Here is a 16,740-nt window from a genome sequence, read left to right on the forward strand (position 1 = left end):
TTAGAATTTTGATTGATTTATATAATGTTTGCTTAAATATACTTTTAGTTTTCGGGGCATTATAATAGTATTATTTTAGTCTCCTAAATTTTAATCGAGCCAATTAGATCCTTTACTAGAATTAACAAACAATAAAATTGATTATAAAAAAATGACCAAAATAAAAATGATTTTTTTTATTTGACCCGCTTAGTTTAGTGGGTCAATTAGGCCCAAGTATATATAATAACCCAAGAACAACTATAAGATATTTTTCATATTATTAAGAAAAAAATTATTTTAATTCATTTAAATCTCTTTAATTTAATTTATAAATGAAATCATTGTGAAACAGTTTTGCTTTGCATGCTAATCCAACGCCAACACAAAAGAATATATGACAACAACTTTTGCACCAAGAAAAATAACCACTATGCCTTATCTTTATGCATGGCACTACGACTTATTATCAACAAATACAACATCAAATACTAGTACCGGATTCGATTCTTAATAGATAAAAAAAACAAATGCAACATAAGCGCAACTCAACATAGAATGATACAATTATCTTAAAAATAAATATTTTAAAAACCTGAGCGGGAAAATACTAAACATAAAACATATTAAAGACTAAGGCTCACCCATACCCTCCACAATTCTAACAAGGACAAATCTACCTCAAATAGTCATCTAGTTACCAACATAACATTTGAGACAATTAGAGATAAAAATACATAAGGTTTAATTTTCATCTTCTTATTTGCTGGATATTTACATACGGATCACTGCATCTGCAATTGGTACTTTTTACTTATGTATAAGATTAATAATAATAATAAATCAATAAAATCTTCCTATTCGTTTAATACTTACATACTCATCAGTGCACCCGCTATCCGTACTTTACTTATATATAAAGTTAATAATAATAATAATAAATCAATAAAAAAATTAATCAAAATAATTACTACCATTGTAGTAAAAATTCATTCTTAAATAATTCAAGTATAGTACATAATATAAAAACAAACAATCATAACATTGATTTGTCCAAACTCTAATCATTGACATAATGATTGTTAAAGTTAATGTTTTATTTAACAAAAATTCTAATTAAATATTTAATGTTTTTCACTCTTTGATAATGATATGGTTAGAGATTAGATATTTAGAGTATTAATCATTGAAAATATTATTTTTTATAGCAAATTATATATACATATATGTGTGTGAGGCGAGATGGTCTGATACTATAGTATCCATATTCGCATCCATATTTAAGTGTGAGTATATACTTCCCTTGTTTCCGATCCTAATATTACATCCACTTGTTGATATTTTACGAGTATCTATAAGATCCGGGTAGACTTTGTATTTTTGTTTCATAAAATTTAAATAAAGTAAAATCCATTAAAGATTTAATTCATTAATTTAATCAGAATATATATTTATTATAAATACCTTCGTTAATATAATTAAACATAATAATTTTATATAAATTGTTGAGTTCAGTTGATTGAACGTAAGATTTCATAAAATTTAAATAAAGTAAAATCCATAAAAGATTTAATTCATTAATTTAATCAGAATATATATTTATTATAAACACCTTCGTTAATATAATTAAACATAATAATTTTATATAAATTGTTGAGTTCAGTTGATTGAACGTAAGATTTGTTGTAAATTTTTAATATCTCAATTCCTATTCATAAAACACATATAAGAATATATTTTGATGAATTAAAAATATTGAAAAATGAATTTATTTTGGTACCGTTAATTGGTTATTATAGTTAAGAGAGGTTGTAGCACTAACCAGATATTGGGCAAACGAATTATGCCCTTGCCATCCCCTTCGGATCTCTGCATACACCCAACGCTTTTTTCTTCAAACCGAAATGTCGCTGCTAACGCCAATGCCATGAATCTCCACATTCGTCACGTTCCACGCGCCACCATGGCCTCGCGTCACATTCCCAAACGCTTCTTCCTAGGTTCCTTCGCACCACGAAACCGTTTCCTCGCCACCCCGCTTCCGCATTTTCGACGCTGCCTCACCAGAATGCATTTCCACCACAAGGCGCCACCGCACCAACGTGCTTCTCTCTCGCTACCGCGATTTTCCACGTCAGCTTCATCATCATCATCTTCTTCTTCTTCTTCTTCTTCTTCTTCTTCTTCTTCTTCGTCTCGCGGGTTCGTGGGTTGGTATATGCGAATGCTCGAAACTAACCCTCTGGTCACCAAGAGCGTAACGTCGTCGCTTGTTTTCGCCGCTGCCGACTTCACTTCCCAGGTAATGGATCAACTTTTCCCCCTTTCATTCTTAACGTGTTTCTGTCAAGTGCTCAAAGTATAAACAGAGTAAAAATGTGCGTCATTTGCAATTTGATCCTTGCCTTTAAATTATCTTCTTTTTTTTTGGCAAATATTAATTGTTAGTTGGAGAGATCGAATCAACTATCTTTCTCTCATTTTCTTCTTTTTTAACCACTCAAGCACACTTATATCTCCGCTTTTAAATTACCTAAACGACTCGTTTTCGTGTTCCTTTTGTGATCGCTCATATGAAACCATTTGGTCTAAAATTTGATCCTTGCTGCCCCAATTCTCTTAAATAGAAGTTAAATTTCAGCTCTGGTTAGATGCTTCAAGCCGAAAGGGCTTTTGCATGAACAGGTGTGTTAAATATAAAGCCATTCATATGGTTTCTGCAAACAACTTAAGCTTCATCTGAGGAACTTATTTTTAAAGAGTATGGGTATGGTACTCTGATAGATTGATAGACTTAACTTAAATACACTAACTTGTTAATGAGCCTTTTAATTTCTCTAGGTAGTCGATGTAGGGGATCTAAAATTATTGTGTCTGGCATGCAAAGTATGAATTGCAGTTATTTTCTTATGCTTAATTGGAAATATTTTCACATTACTAATTAATTTATAAATTAATGAAGCTTATTTTGCCTTTGTTAAAAGAATATACAAAATGGTATGTTTGAAATATTAGTCTCTTCCAGTGCATTTTGCCATTATTCTACTAGGACTTTTTAGTTTGTACAATTAATGAGAAAATGCACTTCTCATTTCATAAAAAAAAATGTAGGCTATATGGATTATTGAGTATTCAAAGAGAAAACAGAACCTATAGACTAGGAAATTAAAAGATTCTAGATCCCTAAAATCAGGTATACAAATCAATCTCTCAGTACAAAATTTATCCAAATCAACCAAGAAAAGAAACAGAGGAATAAAGGAAGGACATAATCTGAATAAAGCCACATGTTTGAATAATCTGCTGAAGAAAAATGCTTAGACATATTTGAAATAGATTAAATTTAGAAAAGGGTTTTCTAGATTGTAAGATATTCTAACTTCAATTTGTTTTCATAAACTTGATCTTCTTAAAAGATTATTTCAGTCTAAACCTCGTTTTAATGAGCCTTAGTTAAACATTTTGCACTTAGACTTGTACTTGTTGTCATTTTTAAATCTGCTTGATGAATGAGTACTAAGTAAGATAGCATTCACACTATATTCCTCCTCTCGTAATTCAAATTTCTGTTGGTGTAATGATTACTCATATTTGAGCTGGTAGTTGCTGGTGTAATAACTTGTATAGAATTGTATGAGTTTGGTGAAGGATGACTAAATTATTTCCTTCTCAGCATATTTAATGAATTTTCATTTTATCAAACTACTCATCTGTTTTAAATCAAGGTCTAGGAGCATACTCTATTTATTGAATAGGATAAAAATGCTCTCATTATTTTTATTACTACTTGTTTTGACTTTTATTGGGTCTTTGTCACTAACATACTGATATACACATTTGTTAGATTATTACATTGCCCAGTTTTCCTGCTTCATATGATTTAATAAGGACGTCCCGAATGGCAATATATGGGTTGCTAATATTGGGGCCAGTACAGCATAAGTGGTTTAATTTTCTATCCAAAATTATACCGAAGACAGATGTGTTATCAACCTTGACGAAAATTTTATTGGGGCAAGCTATATTTGGTCCTATCATCAATACTGTTTTCTTCTCCTATAATGGTGTTCTTCAAGGTGATTTTAACTTCTTGAATATTGACCTTGTCTTTAATCTTCAATTCTATGAGTTTATATGATACTTCACTGACATGGATTGTTAGATGATTAAGATAGTTTTTAACTCTAATCGATGTGTTTTTGGGCTTCATTTTATACCTTTTTCTAATATTATTTTGCTAGTTACAGACTCAGGTGTAGGGAACTTGGGCTGTTCAACCATGGGTGTGGTCTATACACTGCCTGGCTATTTAACCCTATACTGATTAACATATGGGCGATTATTTGATTTATTTCCATGCATTGTTTGGCATTGTAACGTAAACTATGCTTGTTAAAATCTGCTATGGCCATATTTGGCATAAGCTAATTTATAGAAGTTCTCCCCTTTAATTGTTTGAAAAATTGATTTAAACTTATGCATAGACTAATTTTAACTAATGGGTGAAGCTTAATTCATTTCATCTTTTTATTTTGTTTTCCTATAAGTATTTATGGAGAAGTTTATACAAGCAGGACCATATTTATGGAACAAGCATACAATTTTTACCCTTATGTTCTACAAAAGTTATTCTTGATTCTGAATTAGCATTTTGATGCCAACAATATCAGGTGAAGGTGTGCCTGAAATTATCGCCAGGTTGAAGCGAGATCTACTAACTACATTATTAGGTGGTGCTATGTTTTGGCCTGTATGTGATTTTGTTACCTTCAGATTCGTTCCAGTCCAATTACAGGTTTGTGATTGTGAATGAAACGTCTTTGTTAAGTACAATTTTCTGTCTTAATTTAATCAGCAACTTCAACTCAGCAGTTATTTTGTTTAGTTGTCCTAATTTGAATCTCTTTTTTCAATTTTTGCAGCCACTGCTGAATAGTGCCTGCGCATATGTATGGACCATATATTTAGCATACATGGCAAACCAACCGAGTGTGAACAATGCCTAGTGTTTGGTTCGTATACACGCACATTCAAGCATTTTTCCTTTGCTTAGCAAATCTGTTGTTGGCAGAGATATCTGACCAGATTCAAGAATTTGGCACTTGCAAGTTTCTGAATTTCATTTCAATTTGTTGATCAATTCTTTAATTCTTTATGTATATAGCATGTACTTCATATCCATAGTTTTCTCGTTAATTTGGAAGTAGATGACTTTTTTTTTCTTGATAATTAGAGGTAATCTTATAACAAAATATGTTATGTTTACGCTCTTAAATTACATAATTAGAGGATTCTACTTCGAGTTCTGGTTTTTTTTCTGGTAACCTCAACTAGTTTTAGACCTCCCTGATGAGTAACTTGAGTAACGTATTATTATGTATGATAGTGCAACCGATCTTTTGAATTGTATTTACAATGAAATATATATATTTACATCGGTAAAGCGCGAGGAAATTCTACATTGATAACTCGGTAAAAAAAAAAAAAATCAGTGTGAGAGAAGTGAATGATTGTTTCTTTCTTTCTTTCTTTTTTCAAATAAGTATTGGATTTTTCAGATTGTTTCTTTTCTTTATAGATATTCTTTCTTTGAGAGAATTCTATTGAAAATATTATCGGACGGTCAATAAATGTGAATAATATCTTTTAATAGAGATTTAAATCTTGATTCACATGTTGTGGGACACTAACTTTTCTTTTAATAGACTCAACCTCTTGGTAAAGAAGTGAATGATTTATGTGATAATATTATATTTTGTGCTTTTAATAGATATAATGGATAATAATTATTTCCTTTTCTTTGTTTAATGTTTTAGTGATCTCGTATTGTATTCAACACAAAAAAGGAAATATTTATTATTATTATTAGAAGATGAAGGAAAAGAAAAGTACAGAGTGTACTATTCATGTATTTTGATCTCAACTATAAAAAAATATCCTATTCATATTTCGATCTCAACTATAAAAAAATCATTCATACTAATTAAAAAAATTAATTAATTACATTTAACTGTATCCATTCCCAATTATTTTTTTTTTCAAATTTTTTCTTCATTGGAACTTAATACTGAGAATAAAAAGTAGCCATTGAAATTAAAATCACAGTTAAATAAAGTATATTTTAGATATATTAATATTAAATAAGTAAAAACAGTTTAAATTTTTTATATTAAGACAAAAAAGAGGTGTTCTTTTCTTATAATTTAGTCCGAAGGGGGTACTCTTATTTCTTCTTTAAGCAGTAGTATAAAGTTCTCTATATATGCAACATTTTCCTTATCATAAAAACTCAACATATGCAAAACTTTATTCTATTAAATCTTCAAATACAATTCTCAAAGCCTGAGTTAAAACAACCGTGCCATGTGGAATTTTCTTTACTATGAAATATTCTTCAACACTGGGGCATATCTGGAGGAGGAGGTAGTATTTCAGCATCTCCTTCCCCATTCGTCACAATAAACACAGTCTCCATGCCCCAAGAGAGGTGGCGGTCTAGATGGCAATGCACAAACCACACTCCTATAATTGAGTTTAGAATTCATGCAACATTAATGAATTATATACATGAATATGGAACATGAAAATGCAAATGAGTTTACTTCGATAGTAAAGTATTTTTCCAATGTCATTTAAGTCATAAATGATTATGTATAATAAATTTGTTAACTTTAATAATAACTATCTAATAAATTATACCAAACATAATTCTAAGCTACAATATATACTCATTAAACTTTTAATTTCTATGCAGTGTGTTAGTGTAAATTTTTTCACACCATTAATCAATCAAAAGCAATTTTTTATATAACTTTAAAAATAATTATTATAAAAGTTAACAAATTTATCCCACACAATAGTTTCTAATTACATAACATTCTTTACATGCTAGTTCATAAATTACCTACTAAAACAATAAAATAAAAAATAGCATTTAAAAAGATCAATTTTCTCATGCCACATACCTGGGTTAGAAGCCCTATACCTTATGCTGGCCCAACCATTCTTGGGCACTAGTATTGTATTCATAAGGGGAGGATCAATGAGATTGTATGTCTTGCGGTCCTTGTGTTTATCAAAATTCCCAAACCCATATCCAACAGCAAAGAAACTAGTGCCATGCAGATGCATAGGATGGTCTATCCCAGTAACCAAATTTGTCCCTTGAAAAACAAGTTCAACTGTTGAACCAAATTTAATAACAGCCACCTTGGTTCCTTTCTTTGGTATCTGAAGTTCTAGAGGCAAATACTCTGCATTAAAGTCAAATTTCAAAGGAGGAAATTTTGGTAACCCCTTGTGATACACCCCTTTGATGTGGTAGTAATAGGCTTCTAGTATGTCAATGGTAGGGTTTTCAAAACTTATGTTGTTCACGCTAGAAGCTAAACGTGTTCCATTTGGTCCTGCACAGGTTTGGTTTTCAGGGCATGGAAATGTGTTAATTGAAAGGGTGGTTAGCATATGAGTGGTGATATTTGTAGGGACTTGATAGGGGTCTGCTTCATTTAAGCCCTTAATGCTAACATAGTAGTCAAAAACTGCTTTTGTGTCGTTGTAAAGAGGGAGATAAGGTAATGAAGGAGATTTGTTTGGAGCATGATTCTCATGATAGTGGATCCTAGCTGTGGTTATGCCATTATTAAAGGCAACTCCAAGTGCACTTGAATATGCCCTTGCAGCCATGTAGTAGTCATTAGGCTCTTGGTTGGCATGCAATAATACATCAGCTGTTTGTCCTGGAGCTATGCATATGTAATCTCTTGTTAATGGCTTAGAGTAGGCACTATCAACACCAACAACTGTGAGATTGTGCTTTGAAACGGCAAAAAAGAGAACGAGATTCATTGCAGCATTGACCATGCGCAGATGATAAGTCTTGCCATAGTGCACATTTAACTTGAATGTTTCTGAAATTCAAAAAATATATATAGTGACTGTAAAATGAAAATACATGTCTAAAAAAGAAAACATGATTAGATTGAGTAAATATATAGTTTCATTCTTTAAAGTATGCATTGATTCGCTCTTTGAAATTGCGTGTATAATTTAGTCCTCAAATTTGTTAACTACAAATTACTCCATTTCATTGAACTTGTTTCTCTAAATTTCCTGACAATTATGGTTCTCAAATTTTGTCAATTTTATGAAGGCAGAACTAATTTCATATGATGCCACATTGAGACACTAAATTGCATAAACATAAACTTTCGTGGACTAAATCAATACAGATTGTCACTTTTGGAACTAAATTATATAGTTACTCCTAGTTTTTCTTTCCTTGATCAAAAACATATAATTATGACATGATATGCTCGTGTTGATGAATGTAAAATAAAGTATTGATGTTTACCTGATTTGGAGCAAGGATAGAGATCACCAGGTTGACCATTTATTGTGATAGCATCAGATTCATTTGGGGATCCTCCATTTCTGAGAAATTCCTCATACACATCGCTGACATCACTCTTCCACCATTCTCCTAAGTACACAAAAGTAAATAAGATAATTACCTAAAAGGGTAAAGGGATAGTGTAAAGGATTTCCATACCTAATACAATAGGCACTTCTTCATCAGGTGTGGGAAAAGGGTAGGATTCACCCTTTCTTGGATAAATATAGATAGCTCCATGGACAGTGGCTCTTGCCCAGTCACTATGAGCATGCCACCATATGGTTCCTTCCTCAATAGAAAAAATCAACATCTGCCTGAATTTCCCACCAGGTTTGATGGGGCACTGGGTGATGTATTCAGGGCCATCTGACCATGGATTCCTTGGTTGTTTCACTCCATGCCTTCCCTCAGATTAGTTGCAATGTTCTAAAAATTAATTTCTTTCATATTGTCCTATGGGTAAAATGTGTTTAAGTCTCTCAATTTTCGGTCAAAATTAGTCTTAGTCCTTATAAAAACGATGATTTTGGTTATTATATTTTTATAATTTGTGAATTTTGTCCTTTACCTTAGTATTCTAAATTCTATAAAAAAGGGATGAAATCACCGATTATAAAAAAAAAATATGAGGATCAGAATTATCGATTTTAAAATATATCCACTAATACAAATTTTGACCGAAAGTTAGGAGATCTAGAACACATTTTACTCTTTTTTTTCTATCAAATAACATCAAAGTTCCTATGGTTAAGAAATCAATACCAGTGCAAGGTGATGTTGTATTTTCCCTTGTTGTGAACATTGACATATATCGTTTCACCATAGTAGGCTCTAACAGTTGGCCCTGGAAATTGTCCATTCACTGTCAATATGGGTTTTGAGCTGCAGAGTCTTCTATAATGAGCTTCTTTCAGCTACAAAATTGATCAAATTAGCTATTTGCATAGTCTAAACTATGAACCATGACCTAATATATAATATAATAGACAAAACTGCATGTACTTCAAGAGGAACTACCAAGCATGCAATCTCATGCAACAAGAGTTGGGAGACAAACTAACAAAAAATCAATTTAAGAAACATGACGCAAAGGCAGATAATGTTTAGTATGTAACAGAACTCACAACAAAATGGTATTCCTTCAATCCATGGGAATTGGTTCCAACTATGGAAAAACAAAGCAGAGTTTGAAGGAAGATAATTTTCTTGCCAAGCCACATTTTCATGAGGGAAAAATGTTCACTTTGCTACAATAATACTACTTCCAGTTGTATCTGATTTATGATCCAGAGAATTCCTGTGGGAAATTTTATATCAGCATTCAACTGAGAGGAATAGTTTTTAATACAAAGTTATGTTGAGGAGGCTTAATCTTTGTCAATAAATATGATTTGACTTCTCTATTCTTAATCTTAGTCATTACATATGATTTGAGTTCAGTGTTAATGGCTTACCAGGATTAGAAAAAGTTCATGTTAGTTAGTATAACGAGGAAAAGATTTGAGGAAGAAATTGAAGAGGGACGTTTCAACGAATTATGCCAGTATATACTACTTTATTGAGTGAAGTTGTTTTTAATGAAATTTTTGGAAAAATGATTGTAATATAGGGTATCTTTAATAACATATCACACAAGGATACACTGAGATACCGTATTCTACACATTTACGTCCCCTGTTTGTGTTTGTATTTGGTATAGCCGCGAATGCACGTTCAAATTATATTCTTTATTTGAAAAAGTTATACATCAAAAAGAGAGATATACGTACCCATTATTCTCTTTTCTAAGATTAAATTTGTTTTTAATATGTGAAAATAGAGTAACGTTCGTTTTTAATCTCTTAAAAGAAATCTTTTCTTGATCTCTTATTTATGAAAATGTGTCATATAAAATGATATAATTTTTTTTTATTTGTGAACGAAAAAAACCAACACATCGATCTTCATGAATAAGAGACAAAAAAATAATTTATCTTTGAGACTAAAATCATATTTAACATATTTTTTAAAATACAAAAAACATTATTTAAGAGGAACGAACAATCTTTTTAAAAAATATAAGAAATTGTCAACACTTATTATCTACTTTGGGAGTTTCGAAAATTATTTTCAACACACATTATGAAATGATTGCAAGATCGGGTATATTTAAAACTTACTATCATATATTAGATACTATATATTGCTCTTTAATTAATATAGAAAAGTTTCTGTCAAAACATTTATATAGAAAAATTTATTTATTGATCATTAACTATTTATTAGTGTTATTTTGTCTAGTGCTATTCATACACAACTTGCTCTACAAAAGAAGAAACATTTTCAGATGCTATTTCCCTGTTATCAAGTGCAGAATCATGAAAGAAGTTACAATTAAGTTTGGCTCGAAAGTGGCGTACCACTAAGCTCCCAGAATTAAATTCTGTAAACTTTACAAATGCAATATATAATTAGACACTTTGATTTCTTTACTCAACCAATTCTTACCAAATTAAATTATGTAAACTTTGATTTCGTATCAAATCTCATTTTATATCCAACAACTTTCAACTTTATTTATATTCCATTTTTGATACTTTTCTAGATCAAATTCGACAATAATCATATTCCATGTTTCTATTTTTATTAAAATTACAGCCCAGAGCATGTAAACGATCTTAATTTCAAACTTCATCAAAATAAGGTATTGTTGCTTTAATTAATTAGCTTAATACAAACACCACGTGTTGAATCTATTAATCAGGTGACAGTTGTTGGTATAGTCCTTAATTTTTCATACATTTTTTTTATTTTGATATAATTAAATGCTAGATGCAATATATTCATTTAAGATATGATTAAAAAATAATTTAATTAATTAAGATGTAAAAAATAAAAGAAATAAATATACGTAAAATCATATATTTAACCAAAATTGTGAATTTTAAAAAATATAAAAGCTAAAATGGTGAAAATAAACTCCACTAAGTTGTAGGTGTCACAAAATTTTCCTAAAGACGATGGTCCACCAAATGAAATTTTATAGCAGTTCTGAGCAGGTGCCAGAAGATCTTCTTGGAGAGGGATGCTTTCCAAGAGGAATTTTATTAACATAAGAAAGAAATCAATAGAATAGGGAGGATAAGAGTTAACTCTTGATACTTTATCACTTGTATCAACCTACTTTGACATTATTGTTTTTTATTATTATCTTTAATTATTTTAATAGTCATTTTAGAGTGTATTTAACATTTTAAATAAATTACTTTCTAACTCATTTAATTGACTTTTTTGACTAAATTAAAGTGTTTAATAAGTAAACTTTTTTATTCAGTATAAATCATTTTAATTATCTTATAATTTTGTAACTAATTTTCATTGTTATCCCTATAGTTTTAATATTTTTAAGTCTTTTATTCTGGATATCATCTAGATTTATAAGCTCTTAAATCGACTGTATCTTCTCATAAGCAACCTTGAACTAGATTGAGTGTGTATTTGATTTATGATTGAAATTTATACAAAGTCTCATATCCAGCACAGTAACAATACAGTTTATTAATACGTTCAACTGAACAAACTTTCATTTCCTTGAGCATGAACCTAACTTTGCATCTTGTACGTAGGGAAAAGATATCATTGCCCAAAAGGCTATGTGATTTCAATAAATATGACAACGAAGATGTACGGTTGAATACTGAATAGGCAAGCAACTTCATGTTTCAACATCAGATGAACGACTGCTAATAAATGAAGCAGCATTTAGAAGACAATGAGAAAATACAAAGCTCTACTTGTGCCTCTGGATTGTATTTCAAAAGTTACGCTACCTTGATCACTCTCAACAAGTAAAGCAGTAAAACTCAAGATGAGATTTGATTAATGAGACTGAAACTAAGCCAAAACTCACAAGCAATGTGAAAAGGCAAGCCAAAAATCCACATTGTTTACTCAAAGGGTTTCAAAACTCAAATACTACTCAGATAATACAAATATGAAAATAAATACAAAATCAACCATTGCATCTGAAGCCAAAATCTTTGATGAAGCACCATCTTTCTCATTTTTTAAAGATCAACTCTCCCGAAAGCTTGAGGTGCAACCCATCCCCTGTCATAAATGTCCATTTGGCAGGAGATGGACAATGCATAAACCCACTTTATTTGGTCCTGAAATTCAACTTTTTCTATAGGAGGGCATAACGATCGATAAACGCTGAAAAACTATGCCTAGAATAAGCAAAATTGAATTGAATAAATAAAAAGAAGTTCCTAAAAGTGTAAATTGACAATCAAATCACTCCAAAATTCAAAAAATCATGTAAATAAAGTGAGAACAATAACATACATTTATCAACTAAAATGTTAATAGTTCAATGCATAAACTAATTTAAATAATATAATATTTAAATATATGCACTTTAACAATTGAACTTGTTTATATATATATATATATATATACACATCATACACATATACAGAAGAAGCCTTTTGTACAAAATTTTGTACTTTTGCATGTGAATGAATTTGGAATTTAGAACTTTCCAGTTAGCTAGGCTTTCATGTTCATATACCATGTAACAGAGAGAGTTACAGATACTCAAATAGGGCAAATTAATATTATTGTATATTATCACTTTATTTTTTAAACATTTTTCATCACCATATAACTCCACCTATTATCATACACATCGTTTTTTTTTTCATTTGTCTCTTTCATATCCAATCATAATAAAGGCAGTTTAGGTATTATTTTCCTTATATCATCATTGGATTTAATTCATCAGCAAATAAAGCCGTTTAAGAAGGGGTTTGTTTTGTCCAATTTTTAAACTTGAATATCTTTCAATGATTTGCTGTGTATTCTTTATTTTTATTGAAGAAAAAAGCTATTTTTATTCCTTAATTGATAGAGCTTCATTCTTCGATCTTTCTTTTGAAGAAAGGAGAAGCCTAGTTTCATATTTTATTTATCCTTTCTAATTTCTGAAGAAAATATACGCCACTTAATTAGCTCAACATGGCTACGTAAGATTTTGATTTGCATTTTGCACGAATTCGAGTTCACGAGGGAAATTAAGTTGAATTCTATTTCACTATTACCCTTTAGTTGATTACAAAGATGAAAATGATATATATTAGTTGAGATCATATTCATAATACTTTGACAAGAACTAGTGATGTAAAAAATGAAGGGAAAGGCAAAGGAGACAGCAGTTATAGCCTAGCCTGTGTTGCTATCTCGACGGTTCAGATTCGCGAGTATGCAAGCTGAGCGAGTTGTGGGGACAAAATATTGATGGCAGGGGTGAAGAAAGAGGATCTGAAGGTGCAAGTAGAAGAGAATAAGATTCTCCATATAAGTGGCGGCACCGCCTCGAGAGGCAGTGCGGCAGCTTCCTACGGCGGTTCCGGCTGCCGGAGGACGCCAACCCTGAGAAGATCGGGTACACGCCCGAGAACGGGGTGCTCACCGTCACCGTGCCTAAGCCGGAGATGAAGCCGTCTTGTTGGAGTATAAGGATGAGGTGAAGTTCGTAAAAGTGAAAAGGTTGAAGAAAAGACTCATAAACTTGAATCTTAAGGTTTTAAGTTAGAGTGTGACGTCAAATTTCACTTGTGTAGTTCAAAATGAGATGATCATTGTAGAATTTTTTAAATCGTTTTAGAATCTAGATGATATTTTAAGAATTTTTTTTTAAAAATCATGTTAGAATGTTTTTTTTTTAAAAAAAAGTTAAAAATTGAGGGACTCCTTCTCCTTTACTAATACCAGCAGCTTCCACAGTCCTAGCTAGAAACCCATTCCTTGAGGGGCTCCTCATTCAAATCAAGTCTTAAAATACCTGCAAAAATTCCGCCCAAGATTGCCACTGGTTCTGCAATTATAGCAATGGCAAAAGTTGAGAAAACACAAGTAAAATTTTCATAGCCAACCATTTTTTTAATTATTTGTTCTTTTTTTTGGATAAAAACAGAGTAATATACAGAGAAAGATTATAACCCAAACAAAATTTAGTTAGTAATTGACTTTGCCATCTCAGCTACTTTGCATCCAATGTTTCCTCTCTTTGACAAGATGTTAAACAACTCACTCTTCGAGGTGTCAGGGCATATACCATAGTTTATAAGAAGATTCAATTCCTATAGAACAAAAGCATATAAAGCTAAACCTTAAAACCAAAACATGCAATAACTGAAAACTTGGACTAACATCCAAGAATAGCATATTGAAAGTAATTGAACAACAAAAATTAACAAAATCTCAGGAACTCAACAAAAAGCAAGAGAAAAAACTTTGTAGAAACTCGAAACTTATTAATTTAAATTTTAAATATTTATAATGAAGAAAAAAAATAGTATTTTCTAAACAAGCTAAAACCATGTTAAAATAATAAGGTGAGACTCAGTCTAAAAGACCAAGTTAAAAAAACCGAGTCTAAGTAAAAATATGTTTTTTATAAGCACTAAATTAATTTCAAATTTATTTTTTAAATTTAATTAAATAAAAAGTTAACATTTTAAATATACAATAAGATTTATATGTTATTGATATTTAAGATGTCCATATAGTTTTAGGCTAAACGAAATTTCTAATGTATATGATCCCTATCCTTACATATTAAAAAGGTTATTTTCAATGTATGTATAGCCTGACTTTTTTTTTCATCAATAAGAGTTACCTATTTCAGTTTAATTTATTTCAAAAAAATAATATTTTTTTCTAAACTTTCTTAGTCATCATAAAAGAAAAAAAGTCTTGTATTCTTGGACACTTTCTTTTTCTTTTATATTTTTCTTTCTATCTTGGTCTTCATTATTTCCTATCATCTATTACAACTATCACTTCTTTCCTCTTTTTTTATTTTTTATTTTTTCATACTCCCCAAAATCTTTTTCCTAAAAGACAACGATTATTTTCCTCATGGATATTTTGTATTTTCCTCACTGTAGTAAACATCTTGAGCCCCTTCTCTCAATTCCTTAGGCAAGTTCTTTTAAAACCATTGATGTGACTTGATTTCCTTTAGGGTGATTCTCTGCAACATAATTATAAGGCAGAGTTACAATAACAGACACCAAGTAATATCATGCTACAGTTATAAGTGTTTTATTTTATAATGTTCCCTCCAAAAAATAATTAAATGACTATGTTCATATACATACCATTGCTGGATTTGCCACAAAAATGCGGGATATCAGATTTTTACTGTCTTCAGATGATATGCAAACTTTGTCAGGGAACTTGTATTGAACAGCCATAACTGTCTAGATAATATATATATATAGGGAGTCAAAAAGAGTAGATATATAAGACATGATGATTGATGAATCTATCAACAAAGCTAGTTCAAAAATAAAAGTAAAATAGCATATGTACTAAATAGTGTAAAGATATTAGAGGTTTCACAAAAATTTGTTGACTTCTATAATGATTATCTTAAGTTATACTTAAGATAATTTATTATTGATTGACACTTGACGGTCTAAAAACTATAAAAATGAAACTAAAAAAATTAAGCAAATTACCTTTACTGTTTTGTGTAGATTTTGGGTATCCTCTTTGTCCACAAATGGCAATTCTCCTACCAACTGAACAGGTACAAAACAATAACACATCAGCCAAAAAATGAACAAAACTAGCATATAATACAGAGAAAACTCATCAAGTCAGAATCAGTTAACTCTAAGGCATTTTAAGTGCTTCATAGTAGTCACTAAATTATGTTATTTCTATTTCACTCTAACAAGGAAATGCCACTGCTTTTGCTAAGTGACTGCTGAACAACGAAGACCCATTCAATAGCAAAATGGACTCTGATATCAATACCCGTCTTCGTCTATTGCCACTCACAACAACTCAAGGTGATCACCCTTATGCAGACAGCAAGCAACTTGCAACAGTGAATGGGTTACCTTGAAGCAAGTCTTCGTCCTTGTTGATGGTGTGTGTTGTTGTTGCGCTCTCAATAGGGATTTCACGGAAAGAAACTTGCGGGGAGTGAACAAAAGGAGTGTGTTTTTTAAGGATATTTTAGAAAAAGACAAATACATGGGAGTGTATTAATATAAAAAGGGGAATGTAAATAACAATTTCCTATCAGATAAAGTGACCATCGCTTATTCTCCCAATCCGGAAGGTTAATGGAATGAACTGTGAAAAAAATGAGTTGAGATGAAAAGATGAAAAATATTTAAATTGACAGAATGTAATGTAGAGATGTGAGACCCACATCAATTATTGAAACTTCTATTTCAAAAAATACATTTAAGTGTAATTAAATTAAACACTAAGTCATCAAAAGACAAGTAGAGTTAGTGATATAATGTATTTTTTTAAGGCTAAATGAGTTAGTGATATATAATACCTCTAAAAAAAGTTTAGAT

General features: G+C 30.6%; 2 protein-coding genes across 4 annotated transcripts; both read right to left on the reverse strand.

Annotated features, from left to right (window-relative positions):
• Positions 1-6,276: 6,276 nt before the first annotated feature.
• LOC100788550 (laccase-15-like) lies at positions 6,277-9,765 on the reverse strand. 2 transcript variants are annotated; one of them, XM_006598680.4, is made up of 6 exons: positions 9,499-9,765; positions 9,137-9,288; positions 8,531-8,775; positions 8,333-8,461; positions 6,965-7,889; positions 6,277-6,501 (listed from the first exon to the last, which is right to left on the reverse strand). In XM_006598680.4, exons 1-6 carry the CDS (start codon positions 9,598-9,600, stop codon positions 6,411-6,413), a joined length of 1,644 nt encoding a protein of 547 aa, XP_006598743.1. In that variant the 5' UTR covers positions 9,601-9,765; the 3' UTR covers positions 6,277-6,410.
• A 3,593-nt stretch (positions 9,766-13,358) lies between these two features.
• On the reverse strand, positions 13,359-16,467 carry LOC102667885 (serine/threonine-protein kinase SRK2A). 2 transcript variants are annotated; one of them, XM_014768567.3, is made up of 4 exons: positions 16,270-16,467; positions 15,883-15,945; positions 15,520-15,621; positions 13,359-14,231 (listed from the first exon to the last, which is right to left on the reverse strand). In XM_014768567.3, the coding sequence occupies exons 1-4, from the start codon at positions 16,405-16,407 to the stop codon at positions 14,190-14,192; spliced, it is 345 nt and encodes a 114-aa protein (XP_014624053.1). In that variant the 5' UTR covers positions 16,408-16,467; the 3' UTR covers positions 13,359-14,189. The 2 variants fall into 2 exon arrangements, with proteins under 2 accessions (XP_014624053.1, XP_006600000.1); XM_006599937.4 differs by lacking the exon at positions 13,359-14,231 and adding an exon at positions 14,276-15,392.
• Between the last annotated feature and the right edge of the window lie 273 nt (positions 16,468-16,740).

This window comes from Glycine max, chromosome 16 (genome assembly GCF_000004515.6).
Source record: "Glycine max cultivar Williams 82 chromosome 16, Glycine_max_v4.0, whole genome shotgun sequence".
NCBI classification, from domain to species: Eukaryota; Viridiplantae; Streptophyta; class Magnoliopsida; order Fabales; family Fabaceae; genus Glycine; species Glycine max.